Below are 16,286 nucleotides of genomic sequence, written 5' to 3' on the forward strand. Positions count from 1 at the left end.
ATATCAGGATGAATGCTTGTTCAAAAAAAAATGTGTAACTTCAAAAATATTTGTAAAATAAAGGATGACACTGCTATGTTTAAAACCTAAGTAGCCATTGGAAAATTAATATCTGATTATACATGTACCTGTTACACCAGCCTCTTTCAGGTGCTCCCATCTTATTACATGAGAAAAATGTTACAGTTCCACCATAGGCATTCATCTTCTATCATTTCTGAAGATGAAGTATTTATGTTAGACATTGTAACTTACTTAATTAAATATGAATATAAATATAAAATGCTAATCTCACTGTTGGAAATTTTAAAAGTGTTTTAGCTCAGTTACATCTTGTCTTCCTTTCTCTCTCTCAGCTTGAAGTCCATGGCCCAAAATGACTCTACCACTGGAGACTTTCTTCCGTAAAGAGGAAGACCACACAGGAGGCTGGGATGAGCATGCCACTGCATCAGATCTCTGCCATTCCATCCCAGGATGCCACCTCTGCTAGAGTCTACAGAAGTAAAACCAAAGAAAAGGAGAGGGAAGAGCAGGTATTGGGGAAATACCTTTCTTAGTTTCATTATTTTTGTTCTTTTCATTAAATACAGTCTAGAATAAGCTCTGACGATCAAGTTTTCTCTAATAATAAATTTAAAAAGCACATGGTGTGAACAGTTTTGCTCAGAAGAAGTTGTCTTTTTGTAGGTTTCTAGGTTTTCAGATTTTGCAATCAACTTATTCTGCCATGATTATATCATGACTTATTTATCTTCATTGGTTAAATATTTCTGCTAACTCACTGAGAAAAAGTTCTTTGGATTCTCAGAATATGATGCAAAGGATGAATTTATTTGAGCAAAAACATATGCCTGCTGCAAGGTTGTCATAGTTAACATCAGAGTCTACCTCTGCTCTCATATGGCTTTTGATTGGGCCTGACAATTAAATATGCATTAGAATCTAATAAGGTCAGTGGTGGAGGAAGTTCAGGACCACCTAATCCCAGCCCAAGGCACCAGGAATGGCTTCCTTGAAAAAATGACATTTACATGGAGACCCCGAACCTGGAATTAGCTAGGAGAAAGAGTGTTCCTGGGACATGCTGAAAGGCCAGAGGTTAGAGCAAGGTGGATTTGAAGGTACTAAGATAGAATAACTGGAATATAAAGGTTGAATGGGTAGTGGAAAGATAGGAGGTTGGAAAAGTTATAGGAGTTACCTTAAGGAGTTTCGATTACTTTTGCAAAAGAATGAATGATCAGATTTGTGTTTTTAAATCTTTCATCCAGCCTGCAATTTGGAGGATGAATTGAATGGGTGGCATGGAGACCAGTCAGAGAATTATTTAATAGCCTACTTAGGCCAGGTTTGACAAACTTTTTCTGTAAAAGGCCAGATAATGAATATTTTAGACATTGTGGGTCAGACAGTCACATCTCTTCAACTCTGCCATTGTAGCATGAAAATGGCCAAAGACAATATATAAATGAATGGACATGACTGTGTTCCAATAAAACTTTATTTACAAAAACAGGAGACAAGTCAGATTTCACCTGTAGGCTGTAGTTTGCTCATATTTGGCCTAGGGAAAAGTTGATGGTGACTTTGTCTAGGATAGGCGTAGTGGGGATAGAGATTTACATTATTAATCCAGTGGGCTTGATGATTGAATGTGGGGAGGGACAGGGAGGAATCAGAGATGACCCCTGTCTTCTTGCCTTTACAGTGTGCTTTACAAACATTTGCTCCTTAGTTCTTAGAGCATTCCTATTTTATAGTTAAACTTAATCTTTGCCCAAGACTCTAAAGAATCCTTGTTAAATCAAGAATTGATGTCTTGTGTGAAGTTGACTCATTATAGGTGATGGGACACCATTCTTTCCATTATTACGTATAGAATAAAGAAAGAATCTATCGTATTTCTTAAAGTACATGGACTATAGAAAATGAAAAGGTGCCAGGTAAATTGAAAAGGTCTCTGTATTCTTAAACTGTATTCTTAGTTTGTGGAGTTTTTTTTCATTGCTTGTATTGTCAGTCTGCACCCTTTCCATTTTCTGAGCTCTTAGAAGTGTGGCCAGCATTGTCTAACTAGGAGTAGTGGTGGGGTAGATGGTCTCAGAATGTCATATTTTCAGTATTTTAGTTTTTTTTCAACATGCTGGGGACGGGAAAATATCCCTAAATATCTTTCCCATGTTCTATCAATTTTCATTTGTTAGTCTTCATTTAAGTTTCAGTTAAATTAATAGTCTTTTCTTATAATCCTTCTTAGCCCAAATGGATTTTTAAATACCGCAAGTAGAACATTTCCTTGGTCTAGGGTGCTTGCCTGTATTAAGTTGAGGCTGTGAGTTCCTTATTCATTGTAGTGTCAAGTTTGGTTATCAGATGGCGGGAATTTCTTGGTATATATATGAGGAAGCTATACATATTTTTTTGGAATAGATAAAGGAAGATGTCCAACATTTTAGCAAGGAAGAGAGATCTCTTTTGTCTAAAACTCTGTTACAGATTTGTTGTAGGTGGGTATTCAGTAAATACTTATTGAATGATATGATCTATTTGATGCCATTTTTAAGGTTTAAGTAAGTAGCATTAACCAGCTGTTTCATGGAATTGGGATTTTGATTGGTATTGGGAAGAAGAACCATCCTGCCCCACCTTCATAGGGGGAATAGTTTGAATACACGATGGCAAGTGTGACAGTTCTGGGAATCATTGTGCCAAGGTGAGGTGGCAGGTAGTGGAAGAGCCACTGAGACAGGAGCTTGAAGAGCCCCCAGAAGAGCTTTGGCAGCAGCTGGCACAGCCTCTGAAAAATGATTTTGTAGGTTTCTAGAGTCTGAAATGTGGTATCAGGATGGGTTTGGAAAGTAAATTTTTGTCCAGTGAAGGCTTTTTTCCTTTATCCAGTTTCCCAGGTGCAGTGAGTTCAAAACAAAATCCTTTGGTACAATTTCTGATCCTCTTGTGCTTGGGAGAGGAGGAGAGGAGGGAAAGAGAAGCTATGCAAAGGCACCCCTTCCTTCCATCCCATCATCCACTGTTCTCAGAACCTGAAAGCTGGCAACCTGAGACAGTCCATTACATGAATAACAATTTTATTCCTTCTGAATCTTGTGAGAAGAGAGGAACATCGCAGTTTACACAGAATCAAATAATGTAACTGTTAACGTGGACACAGTTTTACCTGTTTATCAGATGTGAGATTCTCTCTGTAGCACCCATTGCCCAAGCCCGTATCTACAAGTCTAAGAGTTAATGACTTTTACACAGTAGTCAGTACACTTGATGAATAAATGAATGAGTTCAGTTTTAATGATATGGGGACTGCTGTGGAGGTGAGAGGAATGTTTTGCAATCCATAAAAGGATTTCTTCTGCTGTTGCTTATGAACTGGGTAAATGTTTCTTGAATATTTTTTTTTTTAGCATTTTATAAGTATTGCTCCATTGCCGTTACACTCTGGTCTGCATTTAGAAACCTGATGTTGTGGTTGTTTGCATTCTTTCAAAAGAAACATATTTTTTATAGCTTTTTGCAGAATACTTTCTTCTTATAGTGTGAGGAGTTATTTGGTTAAGTCTTGCTGTTCTTGATGGCTTTCTTTGGTTCTTGTGGGGGATTTTTGAGCCTTTAAATCTTTCAATTCTGAAACCTTTTCTTCTACCTTTAATCATGAACTCTAAACTCTGATTCTCTCAAGGATTGCTGCTACAGGTTAAATTTCCATATTCTCTTGGCTATTGTGTGTTCTCAGATTCATTCCTCTTAGTTCTGTACTGTGGTCCTTTAGAATTGACCTTTTCCAAATTGCCCTATTTTGCTGACTCAGCACTGCTGATTTTTGCTTCTTTCTCTGTCCAAGAAAGTTCTTAATTGATCTGTTGCTATCTGATTGCATTTTGATTAATTTCTTATCTGGATTTATTCTGTTTTGTGGTTTGATACATCTCTTTACGTTTTTTGAGATGTTTTTATTATGTTTTAGTTTGTTTTTAAATAGCTTTATTATGGAATAATTGACATACAGTAAACAATACATATGTAAAGTATACATATATGTGTATATATATGTAAAGTATACATATATGTGTATATATATATACACATGAAACTATCTCCACAATCAAGATTGTGAACATATCCATCACTCCCAAAAGTTTCCTCATGTCCCTTGTAATCCCTCCCTCCCACCCCTTTCCAACCCTTTCCTCAGGGAATCATTGCTCTGTTTTCTTTCACTATAGATTGGTTTGCATTTTCTAGAGTTTTATAAAGATGGATGTACATATATTATGTACTCTTTTTTGTCTCGCTTTTTTCATAGCTTAGTTCTTTTGCAATTCATCCACATTGTGTGTATCAATAGTTTGTTCCTTTTCTTGCTGAGTAGTACCCATTGTATGGACCTACACAATTTGTTTATCCATTCTCGTGTTGATGGACATTTGGATTGTTTACAGTTTTTGGCTGTTACAGACAAGGTTGCTGTGTTCACACAACAACAAGCCCTTGTATGGACATATATTTCCTTTCCCTTGGGTAAATACCTAGGAGTGGGACCATATGTTCAGCTTTTTAAGATAGAAACTGCCAAACTGTTTTCCAAAGTGATTCTGTTTTACATTCCTACCAGGAGTATGAGGGTTCCAATTCTTCTAGATCTCCACCAACCCTTGGTATGGGCAGTCTTTTTAATTTTAGCCATCTAATAGGTTATTCTAGTATCTCATTGTGGTTTTAATTTGCATTTCCCTCATGAGTAATGACATTGAGCATCTTTTCATGTGCTTATTTATTGTCTATATGTCTTTTTTCTGTGTTGGACCGTCTGTTCAAATCTTTTGTCCATTTAAAAAAACCACCAATTTGTTTTATTATTGTTGAGTTTTGAGCATTCCCTGTATAGTCTAGACACAAGTCCTTTATCAGATATATGCTTTACAAGTGTTTACTCCAAAGGTTTGGATTGTCTTTTCATGCTTCTGCTGGTGTCTTTTAAAGATGAAAACTTTTTCATTTTGAAGTCAAATTTATCCATTTTTTTCTTGTATGGATTGTACTTTTGGCATTCTGTTAAGAAATCTTGGCCTAACCAAGGTTACAAATAATATCTTCTATGTTTTTTTCCTAGAAGTTTTATAATCTTAGTTTTACATGAACATCTATGATCTGTTTTGAATTAATTTTTATAGATTGTGTGAAATACATATCCAGCATCATTTTCTGTTATATGAATATCCAGTTGTGCCAGTAACATTTGTTAAATAGATTGTCTTTACTGCATTACCTTAACTCTGTTGCTCATATAGGTGTGTGCTTATTTTTGGAGTCTGTCTTCTGTTCCATTGATCGACTTGCCCATCTTTACAATTAATACCCCACTGTCATGTACATTCTAGCTTTATAATGAGTCTTGAAAATCAGACTTCGGCAAACTTGTTTTGCCTATTTTAGGTTTTTTGCATGTCCACATGAATTTAAGAATCAGATTGTCAATTTCTGTACAAAAATGTCTACTGGGATTTTTGTTCAGATTGTTGAATCTGTAGTTCAATTTGGTGGAGAACTGACATTTTAACAATATTGAATCTTGACCCATGAACAAGGTATGTCTCCTCTTTAAGTCTTATTTAATTTCTCTCAGCAGTGTTTTATAGATTTTAGTGTATAGGTCTTTACACATCTTTTGTCTGATTTATCCCTAAGTACTTTTTATTTTTGATGCTGTTGTAAATGATATTGTTTTTAAATTTTAATTTCCTCTTGTTCATTGCTAGTACAGAGAAATAAAATTGATTTTTATGTATTGATCTTGTATCTTGCAATTTTGCCAAAGTCACTAGTAGCTTTTTTGGAGAGTCCATTGAATTTTCTGCATAGGCAGTCACGTCATCTGTAAATGAAGATAGTTTTACGTTGCCTTTTTCTATTTGGATGCCTCCCTCCCTCTTTCTTGCTCTAGTGAAAACCTCCAGTACTATCCTGAATAGAAGTGGTGAGAGCACACATCCTTGTGTTTGTGACCTTAGGGGGAAAGCATTCATTCTTTATACACTAAGTATGATATTAGCTATATGTGTTTTGTAGATACTCTTCAACATGTTGAGGAGGTTCCCTACTGTTTCTAGTTTACTGAGAGTTTTGTTCAGTTTTGATACTGGTAACTTGCGTCTTCACTATTTTTTTTCCTGATCTAGCCAGAGGTTTATCAATTTTATTGATCTTCTCAAAGAATTCTTTTGGTTTCATAGATTTTCTCTGTTGTCATTCTGTTTTCTATTTGTTTCATTTCTGCTCTGATATTTCCTTTCCTCTGCTTCCTTTGAGTTTAATTTGCTCCTCTTTTTCTAGCTTTTTAAGGTAGAAGTCAAGGTTATTTATTTATCTTTCTTATTTTCTATCACAGGCTTTAGTGATTATAAATTTCCCAAGTTCTGCTTTCATGGCATTCCACAAATTCTGCTGTGTTGAGTTTCATTTTCATTCAGTTCAAAATACTTTCTAATCTCCCTTTTCATTTCTTCTTAGATCCATGGGTTATTTTTAAGTGTGTTATTTAATTTCCAAAATTTCTGGACTTTCCAGAGATCTTGCTTTTATTTATTTCTAATTTAATTCCATTTTGGTCTGAAAACATATTTTGAATAACTTAAATCCTTTTAAATTTACCAAGACTTGTTTCATAGTCCAGAATATGGTCTCTTTTGGTAAATGTTCTGTGTACACTTTAGAAGAATGTGTATCCCACTGTTGTTGGATGGAGTGTTCTATAAATGTCAGTCACATCAAGTTGATTGATAATGGTTTTCAAGTCTGCTAAACCCTCACAGTCTAGTTGTTCTGTTACTAGAAAGAGTGGTAATTAAATTGCTGACTATAATTGTGGATTTGTCTATTTCTCCTTGGAATTATACCAGTTTTGCTACATGTAGTTGATGCTCTGTTATTAGGTGCATAAACATTTAGGATTGTTTGGTCTTCTTGATAAGTTAACCCCCTTATTATTAAGAAATAATTATCTTTATCCCTGGTAATGACATTCTTTGCTCTGAATTCTACTTTGATAATAACTCATTATTGACTGGGGGATTTTTTGCAGAAACTAACGCCTGCAGCCAGTGATTTGTTATGTTAACTGATATTGATTCGTCTCCCGTCAGTAACATTGGGGTAACAAAAGACGTATTAATACATCTCTGGTCAATAATGTGGTAATACAGGCACTACAGCTTTCTTTTGATTAGTATTAGTATGGTATCACCTTTTCCATCTTTCCACTTTTAACCTATTTGTGTCTTTATTTAAAGTGCTTTTCATGTAAGCAACATATACGGTTGAGTGATTTTATCCAGTCTGAAAATCTCTCTCTTTATCTGGATGTTTAGACCATTTATATCTAATGAGATTATGGATATGGTTAGGTTAAGTCTTCCTGTTTGTTTTCTGTTCATCCTATCTGTTCTTTGTTTTCCTTTTCATCCCTTTTCTGCTCTTTAAAACATTGAGTGTTTTTTAAGATTTAATTTGCTTCTTTGTTGGTTTATAAGCTGAAACTTTATTTCAGTGTTTTTAGATTTTATTTATTTTATTTTTTTAGGGTTTATATTATATATCTTTAACTTGTCACAGTCTGCCTTCAAGTGATACTTTACTACTTCAAAAATACTATAAGAACCTTACTTTCATTTCTTCCCGCCTACACCCCAGTCTTTATGCTACCGTTGTCATACATTTTATTATATATATGTTATAAACCCTAGAATATGATGTTATTTTTAGACACTTTTATTTTTAAGGAGATTAATAAGAAAAATATCTGTTTACACTTATATAATGTAACTACCATTTCTGGTGTTCTTTATATCTTTGAGTAGAGCTGTATTTCCATCTGTCATTTTCCTTCCATGTGAAGGACTTTCTTTAACGTTTCTTCTATTGTGAGTTGGCTGGTAATGACTTCTTTCAGCTTTTTTTTTTTTCTTCATTTCTTACGTCTGGGGTTTGTTGAGCTTTGTGGGATCCGTGGGTTTACAATTTTCATTGAATTTGAAATATTTTTCAGATATTTTTTCTGTCCTCTCCCTTATTTGGGGACTCTATTACACACATTAACTGGCTTGAAGTTTTCTGATATTATGTTTTTAATTTTTTTTTCTTTCTGTGTTTTATTTTGGATAATTCTAATTGCTGTGTTTTTAAGTTCATTAATCTTTTGTTTTTCAGTGTCTGATCTGTCGTTAACTCCACTTAGTGTGTTTTTCATCTCAGACATGGTATAGTTTTAATCTCTACAACTTCAGTTTGGATCCTTTCTTATATCTTCCATGTCTCTATTCAACTTTTTGATCATAAGATCCAAATTGAACTTCTAAAAATTTATTTTAAAATAAAACTGACTTAAGATACCAAGTGATGGGTATCTTTGTAGTATTTTTTTTAATTTAAAAAAAGTTAGCATAGTTGTAGTATCTTGAATATAAAGTCCGTGTTTTTCTTATTCTTCTGTCCCATTACCCCATTATTTGATGTCTTTTCTTATCCCTAGGTCTATTTGAAAATGTGCTTCTGTGCACTATATAGGATTATTAACATGTATTTTTAAAAGTCTAAAAGATAGTTTTGTATCTGGCCATCAAATAGGTGTTTAGAAATGCACATTTCATTTGATAGTATTTGTAAATTACTTTGCATCTCAGAAGAGTGTCCATTTTACCCTGTTATTAACAGGGCTCCAGGCCCACTGTAAGCAACGGCATGATTTTTAATTAGTTTAAGGAGAGAGGTTTAATACAGGGAAGTAGATGCCTACAAAGTATTTGAAGGGCTGGAGGAGTAGGCCTTCACTAGGTTTCCAGGAACAGCCAAGTCCCAGCACTCCTGGACTACTCTGTTGAGGTCAGGAGCTGACACATCAGAAAGTTGCTGTTGATACTTCTGGTGAAAAAAAAGTCACTGTCTTTACCATGGTTTGAAAGCTACCACTGCTGCTACAGACTTTGCTGAATTAGGAAGAGGCTGCTAGCTCTAGAACCGCATCATTTGTGCCGTGATCTCAGCAAGCGAAGTGGATGCTCTGTCTTCTGCTTTTCTCCCTATGTCCCAACTCCAAATCAAGGCCTTGAGTGTGAGTACAACCTAATTATGGATTAATTGGATTAGCGCATAATTCCTAATTATGTCTGGAACCCAAACTGCAAGGTTGTCCAGGAAATACATTTTTAAACTTTCTGCCCTATACCCCTTTAAAATGAAATTGGTGTGGAAACTGAAATATTTGGTCCACATCATAGTATCTCTCGAAGAGGATAAAAAACAAAAAGGTAATTCAGTGATTAGCTTACATTTAAACAGTACACTCTGTAGGAAATGAAAATGGTATTTTCTTTCATGTATTTATAAACAGTTCTGTTTCTGGCCCTGTTGGGCTCACCATCTTGCTTCTGAGGTCAACAAGGGATTTTACCGTATAGCATCAGGATGATGATCATCTGAACACACTATTATATTTGCTATGAAAAGGTATGAATGTTGGCAACCAATACTGTACTCATCTTTACCTGACATCTAAAACATGGCTTCACAATTGTTCAAGTGATAACAGTATTTTGAGGCACACTCACCATACTTTTACCTCTTAATAATAATTCTCTTTTCTCTACTAGATAAATTATTCCCCTTTAAATCATACAAACCTAATATAAGGAACTTGGAGGAAACAATCTGTGTTTTAACAACTCGGAATCTCCAGCGCCATCTAGCCTAACCCCCATTTTAATGCTTGAACTTCTCTGGGTCATCATGGCTCGCCTGTTCTTGGCCCCTTTAGGGCATCTCTCATGGTATTGACCCACCACTTCCAAAGGCAGTCTGTACTTTTTGGGGTTACCAGAGATTTGAGATCCAGTATAAGAACTAACTCTCTGTAGCTTTCTCTTTTTGACAGCCCTACTTTTTTCTTCTAGTAACTGGCAGTCTTACATTCTGCGGCATAAAAATCCATTGTTTCATGTATTACAAAGTTCAGTCTCTCAACATTCTGGTGGTTCTCTTTTAGACCATGCCTAGTTTCTTCCTGGAAGTATGCTTAAATGAAGGGATGAATATACATCTTTAAAATATACCTGTCCCAAATTATTGCCTTTGATTGGGCATCACCCTCCATGAGATCATTTGTATGGCTTCTTGAATCATCTGTGTGCTTTACCTGCAAAAGCCCCATGAGATTAATCTCATACCTAGAAATCATGATTTCTTTTGTCATCTGTTTACCTTTTCTTGACCCCTGAAGTGGTTTTTTCAAACCTGCTTCCAAGTATATTTTCCCTGTCCAGTAATCAAATCTGTCACTGTAACGTGCTGGGAGCTACTCTAGTTTGCTCAAGTACACATAGGAAGTTACAGTGTGCTTGTAGTTTAAGAACCAAATGTGAGTAATTCTTTTCTAAATGGTTGTTTTCTACCTGGTAAGGCTTGTTTTCTTTGAGAATGAAGAAATAAGATTAGATGTTTTTCTAATGATAAAAAAAAAGAGTGTGCTCTTATCAAACATTAAATACAAGTTGGTCAGGTTGAACTGTTACATTTTCTTGTGCACACATAGATTTTAAAGCTTAAATGTAGATAAAATTATATACACCTTTGAGGTCCTGCCATTTTAAATATTCTTAGTCAAAAGCCAGCAGTATTGGTTCTGGCTATTTTATATATTAGCAGCTTACCTTTCCCAGCCAATTCTCACATAAGTCTTGGACTGGTAACGATTTGCTGTTTACTTATTTAGGGTATGAAAATGGAAGGATGTGCATATTGACTGTAGCTGACCTCTGTGATGTTGGTTTGGGGAGAGTTTGCTAGGTAAGAGTCCACATCATGTAAGTCAAACGAGGAGTCTAGTTTGGATATACGGAGTGAAGCGCTGGCAGTTGGCTTCAGTGTGTTGTGTATAAATCGTGTGACAATGGCACATGAATATGTTTGTCTTGGTACCACTGCAGAACTCAGTGATTATGGTTTGTTGCCACTCTTCTCTTACAGCTGTCCTGTGAGTTAAATAACTGGGAGGCAGATAATTTTTCAGATTTCCTGTCAGTAAGCCTGTTGAAAATAAGAGAGCCACCCAAATTGGTTTTTAAATGCAGAGGTTTCAAAAAATAATATAGCCATAGCATCCTATAATAGTTGTTAGTGACTTCTGTATTTGACATCATGGAGCTGACTCCTTTATTTTACACAAATGGAGAAACAGGCCCAAACAGAAATGCCCTGCCCGTGGACACTTGAATTTGTATATTTTTTCTGTGTTATTCTGTTTCCTCCTTAAAAATTCTTTCACACGAATATAAATATACTCCACACATTTATTCTTTCACTCATTTATACATCAAGCAGGTATTAACACTGTATTACATACTGGAAAGAATCCTGCCCTGAAGGAGCCTATAATCCAGCAGGGAGACAGGAAAGAGCTGTGTCACAGAATGCAGTGAATGCTCTGATGGCAGCCTCCCCAGTGTATTGTAACGGGAACTTTTTTGATCTATGATGTGACTAGATATTGCTTTTGTTTATCTCATTTTTGCTTGGGACTTAGGTGTGCTTTTTCAGTTTTTGAATCTGAGGACCCAGGCCTTTCTTCACTTTTGAAAATTTTCCACCCATTATTTCCTCACATATTGCCTCTCCCCCATTCTCTTCATTCTCTTTCTGGGAATAAAGGTCACTGTGTCTTCTGCCGTGCGTCCTGTCTGCCTCTGTGCACTGCACTCTGGGGTGATTTCTTCAGTGTTCTGTTTCTATTCACTAACGCTCTCCTCAGCCAAGTCTAGATCTGCCATTGAGAGAGTTTAATGTCTACATGTTTTTATTTCATATACTTTTTCCACAATTTCCTGTGTTTGCATTATGTTTTTTATTTTTCATTTATCTCTGTGAACATACAATTCAAGTTTCTTTCCCTTAGTTTCCCCAGTGTACTATGAATTGTGTGCTTATGTATAAAAACAATTCTGTTGTAGTAAATATTACCTAAAACTCTAGATGTGAAAATTCTTCATAGTTTGCAGTAAATATGCTCGATACATCACCCTCTAATAAGTGGAGGTGTGCAGTTGTCCACTAATTAATTATTCCCTTCACATATGGCCATTTTTACAGCATCTAAATAGGTGAAGCTACCACTAAGGATTTGTTTAATTTAACATAGCATATACTTATATCATGTTTATTCTGTTCAAGGCACTGTTCTTCTCAGGGCTTTACAAATATTAATTCATTTGATCCTCATATGAGCACTATGAAGTAGGTACTGTCATTGTCACTCTCCTTTTATAGGTGAGGCACAGAAAAATGGGATGAGTTGCCCAAGGTTCCCTCGTTGGGAGTTGGCCTGTGGTGGAATTGGTATTCAGACCAGCCTCCACATCCATGCTCTTAACTCACTTGTTCTTTGCATGCCACTCAGCCAGCCACTATCTTTTCAAGCCACATGTCCCTCTTAATGAACCTCACCCAGCTCCACTCCCTTTGTGTCTACATTCTTGAAGCACTTAATAAGTCTATACTGAGCCGATTTCAGGTGTTCTTCTGTTTGCTTCCTATGTCTAAATCTTGTGTCTTCATTAATTTATTCATTCTTCAAACAAGTGTGTATTAATCACCCGTTACATGGTGGGTGCCATGTCACGCATTGAGCACAAATGTGGCATTAACACAGAGACACCCTGTGTGCTGCCTAAATCTCTTCCAAACCGTGTGCTTCTGTAAGTCCCCATGCCGCAGCTGTAGTCCAGGACCTCACCATTTCTACTGGTGCAGCAGCCGACATACTGGTCTCCGTGCTTCAGCCTGTCTCTGCCTGCTCTGGGCACTGCTGGAGGAGAAGACGACAGTACACAGTTCAGTGTGCTAAGTGCCATAGTCCAGAGAAGTGCCCCTGATTCAGTCTCGTGGTGGCAGGGAAGGTTTTCTGGAAGAAGAGATGTCAAAGGTGAGTCCTTAAGAAGTAAGAGTTAGATGGAGATAGAGGTGAACAGTGTTCAGGGCAGAGAGAAAGGTACAAGGCCAAAACTCCTAGGGAAGAGAAGAACACATGGCATGTTTGAGGTACTGAGAAAAACTCACTATGCTGGTGGAACTTGAAATGTGCCGCTGGCAGCGAGGTGAGTCCGGAGCGGCCACATTGGTGCTGAGGGCGCTGAGATGTCAGTGCAGGTGTAGAGCTGGAGTTACACAGTTGAAGCTGTTTTAGTTAGGTGACTGTGCAGTTTGGTGAGGGGATTTAGAAAGCTATTGGAATAGGCTGGGTGATGATGGTCTGTACTAAGGAGGTGGTGCTGGGGACGAGAGAAGTGAGCAGATTGCAAGCAAGATGAGCAGGAGGTAGGAACAACGACAGTGCTGGTGGCTGAGGGATTGTGGTGGTCGGCTAGGTGAGGTCTGGCCTAGACTAAAGGTTGACATCATTCACTTTGACAGAGGTGAGATGGCAGTTTAGGGGAAAGATGGTGAGTTTGGTGGCAGATGTGCAAGTATGAGGTACTTGTGGGGGGTCCAGCTGCAAATAAGCAGAATTCAGTTGTGTTTGAATCTCTGTAGGAAAATCTATTGAAGCTAGAGATAGAAATTTTAGAGTTGGTGACATATACACAGTAAAGGATGCCCTAGGAATAGGTAAAATTTTCAGTTGGAATGAATAGCCTGAGGAGCAGTAAGGGTGTGTGATAGGACACCATGGAAGCAGAGCCACCATGTCGAGTCACTGTCTCACAGACACCTTGTGCTGATAGGTACCTTTGGTGCTTGCTGTATTTCAGAATATGTTATATCTTTCTTCCATGTCACTTTTGCATAGGCGAAAAAGTTTTTCATTCACTTGTCCTTGTGCTGTGTTTGTGCATTTTTTGTGTTTGCTTATGAACTCAATTTACCACATTTCAGAAGCCTGTCTTTTTTAAACATCACGAGACGGGGTCGGGGGTCTGGGGTCGTGGGGAGTGGTGGTGAGAGGAATTGGGAGACTCGGGGTGACACACATACACTATTGATAGTATGTATAAAATAGATAACTAATGAGAACATACTGTATTGCATGGGGAATTCTACTTAGTACACTGTGGTGACCTAAATGGGAAGGAAATCCAAAAAGGAGGGGATATATGCATATGTATAGCTGATTCATTTTGCTGTCCAGTAGAAACTAACACAACATTGTAAAGCAACTATACTCCAATAAAAATTAATTAAAAATAAATAAACATCAGGAGACTACTTTTATTTATTTTTTAATTAATTTATTTTTTAATATAAATCTGATTTTTTTTTAAATTAATTAATTTATTTAATTTTGGCTGTGTTGGGTCTTCATTTCTGTGCGCGGGCTTTCTGTAGTTGCGGTGAGCAGGGGCCACTCTTCATCGCAGTGCGCGGGCCTCTCACTGTTGTGGCCTCTCTTGTTGCGGAGCACAGGCTCCAGATGCGCAGGCTCAGTAGTTGTGGCTCACGGGCTTTGTTGCTCTGCAGCATGTGGGATCTTCCCAGACCAGGGCTCGAACCCGTGTCTCCTGCATTGGCAGGCAGACTCTCAACCACTGCGCCACCAGGGAAGCCCGAGACTACTTTTAGATTCACAGCATCAGGTTATATGTGAATAACTAGTAGTGGTTGCAGTTACAAGAAAGTCCTAATAATATCTTTTGCCTCAGGGCTTTGGTTTTTGAATTAGGCTTAGGCTGATTAAGTATAATGCTTGTATATTACTAGCTGTGTAATTAGCATTTATAAGCAGAGTCACCATCCAAATTGTGAAAGACACGCTCAGGTTATTCATACTGTTCCCTAAGGTTCATCAGTATCTGTTCCCTGAGAGCAAAGGATATTTGAAGAGAAATATCAAATTTCTCTTCAAATTAACTGTGTGAGCCTCTGCTTACCAACACGGTTCTTGTGGCCACTCAGTGAGCGTCACCATTCTCTTTTCTGGGTCTCAGTGGCCCTCCCATACCAACCCACTGATGGCAGTTGTCATCCTAAATCTAATTCACGGGTAAAGAGACTAGAATCTTTTATCAAGTGAACTTTGAAACTGCCTTTGAAAAAATTATTCCATTAAGTTCAAGGTAATACTGAGAGTTTTTTGAAGAAAATTTGAACTTCGAGCCCCTTACTTTAAAAAATTATTTATTATGAAAAACAGAAAAATTGTGGAGGGACTACTTTAGTTTTAAAGAAACTAAAGAGGCATAACAACCAAATATAATATGTAAACCTTGATGGAACCTGCTAGGAAAAATAGGCAGCTATAAACTGTCTTTTTTGAGACAACTGGGAAATCTGAATATTGTCTATATATTAAATGATAATTATAGAATTATGGCTAATTTTCTTAGACGTGAAAATGACACTGTGGCTATATAGGAGAATGTTCTTGTTCTTAGAACATGCATTCAGAAATATGTAGGGATAACGTGTAATGTCTGCAACTTACTTTCAGGTGGTTCAGCCAGAAAAAGAAAAATAACAAGGAAAAGAAAAAAAAATGTGTGTGTGTGTGTATCAGAGAAAGAGAGGAAGAAAGCAAATGTGGCAAATTTTATAACAGTTGATGCATCTTGTTGAAGGATATAGGGGATTCATTATACTGTTCTTACAAATTTTCTGTAGATTTTTAAATTTTCAAAATAAAAATTTTGGGAAATAAAAGAATATGCCATTTTCTAACATGAGATAAAGCCAGGGTTGCAGTAAACAATGATAAATAGTAAACAGTGATAGACAGTTAAAAGGCCAGTGGATGAATTATTTAATGAGATGCTTCATAGGTATTCAGCTATTTTAAAATCTGATTCCAAACTTTTTATGATACTTTAGGAGTATGCAGTCATTGGTTGATATTTATGCCCAGTTGTTGAAATAAAGAGTTCTCTTTTTAAATTGTGGTTATTGCTGATCATTGATGTTTCTCATCCATCACATTAGCAGAATATTCAAAATGGAACCTGTGACTAGATTAGGTTTTCTCTGTGTTGTATTTTAGGAGATTTACTTCCTTTGTTTAGGTTTTCATGCTGTCAAATATCTGTACTTTAGGTGTTCTCAGATGTGTGGCTCACTCTGTCTCTTGTTGACCTTTCTTCTGTGATATATTAAAAGAAGAGTCTTCAAACTGGTGTGTCCAAGGCTGGGAGGCCTGTGCAGACTTCCCAAAGGGCACACAAGCATGGGTGGGCTGAAGGGGATTTGTTTTCAGATCCTCTCTTTCTACATATACTTGAGCCTAAAACTACTCCTATGAGTTT

General features: G+C 36.8%; 1 protein-coding gene across 14 annotated transcripts in view; it reads left to right on the forward strand.

Annotated features, from left to right (window-relative positions):
• Positions 1-16,286, forward strand: part of MARCHF8 (membrane associated ring-CH-type finger 8) — a 111,612-nt gene that overhangs the window by 49,160 nt on the left and 46,166 nt on the right. For all 14 annotated transcript variants that reach the window (XM_033412138.2, XM_033412139.2, XM_033412135.2 and 11 more), the window contains one exon: positions 357-536. In XM_033412138.2, the coding sequence (XP_033268029.2) occupies positions 435-536 (102 nt within the window). In that variant the 5' untranslated portion in view covers positions 357-434. The remainder of the gene's footprint in view (positions 1-356; positions 537-16,286) is intronic.

This window comes from Orcinus orca, chromosome 14 (assembly GCF_937001465.1).
Source record: "Orcinus orca chromosome 14, mOrcOrc1.1, whole genome shotgun sequence".
NCBI lineage: Eukaryota > Metazoa > Chordata > Mammalia > Artiodactyla > Delphinidae > Orcinus > Orcinus orca.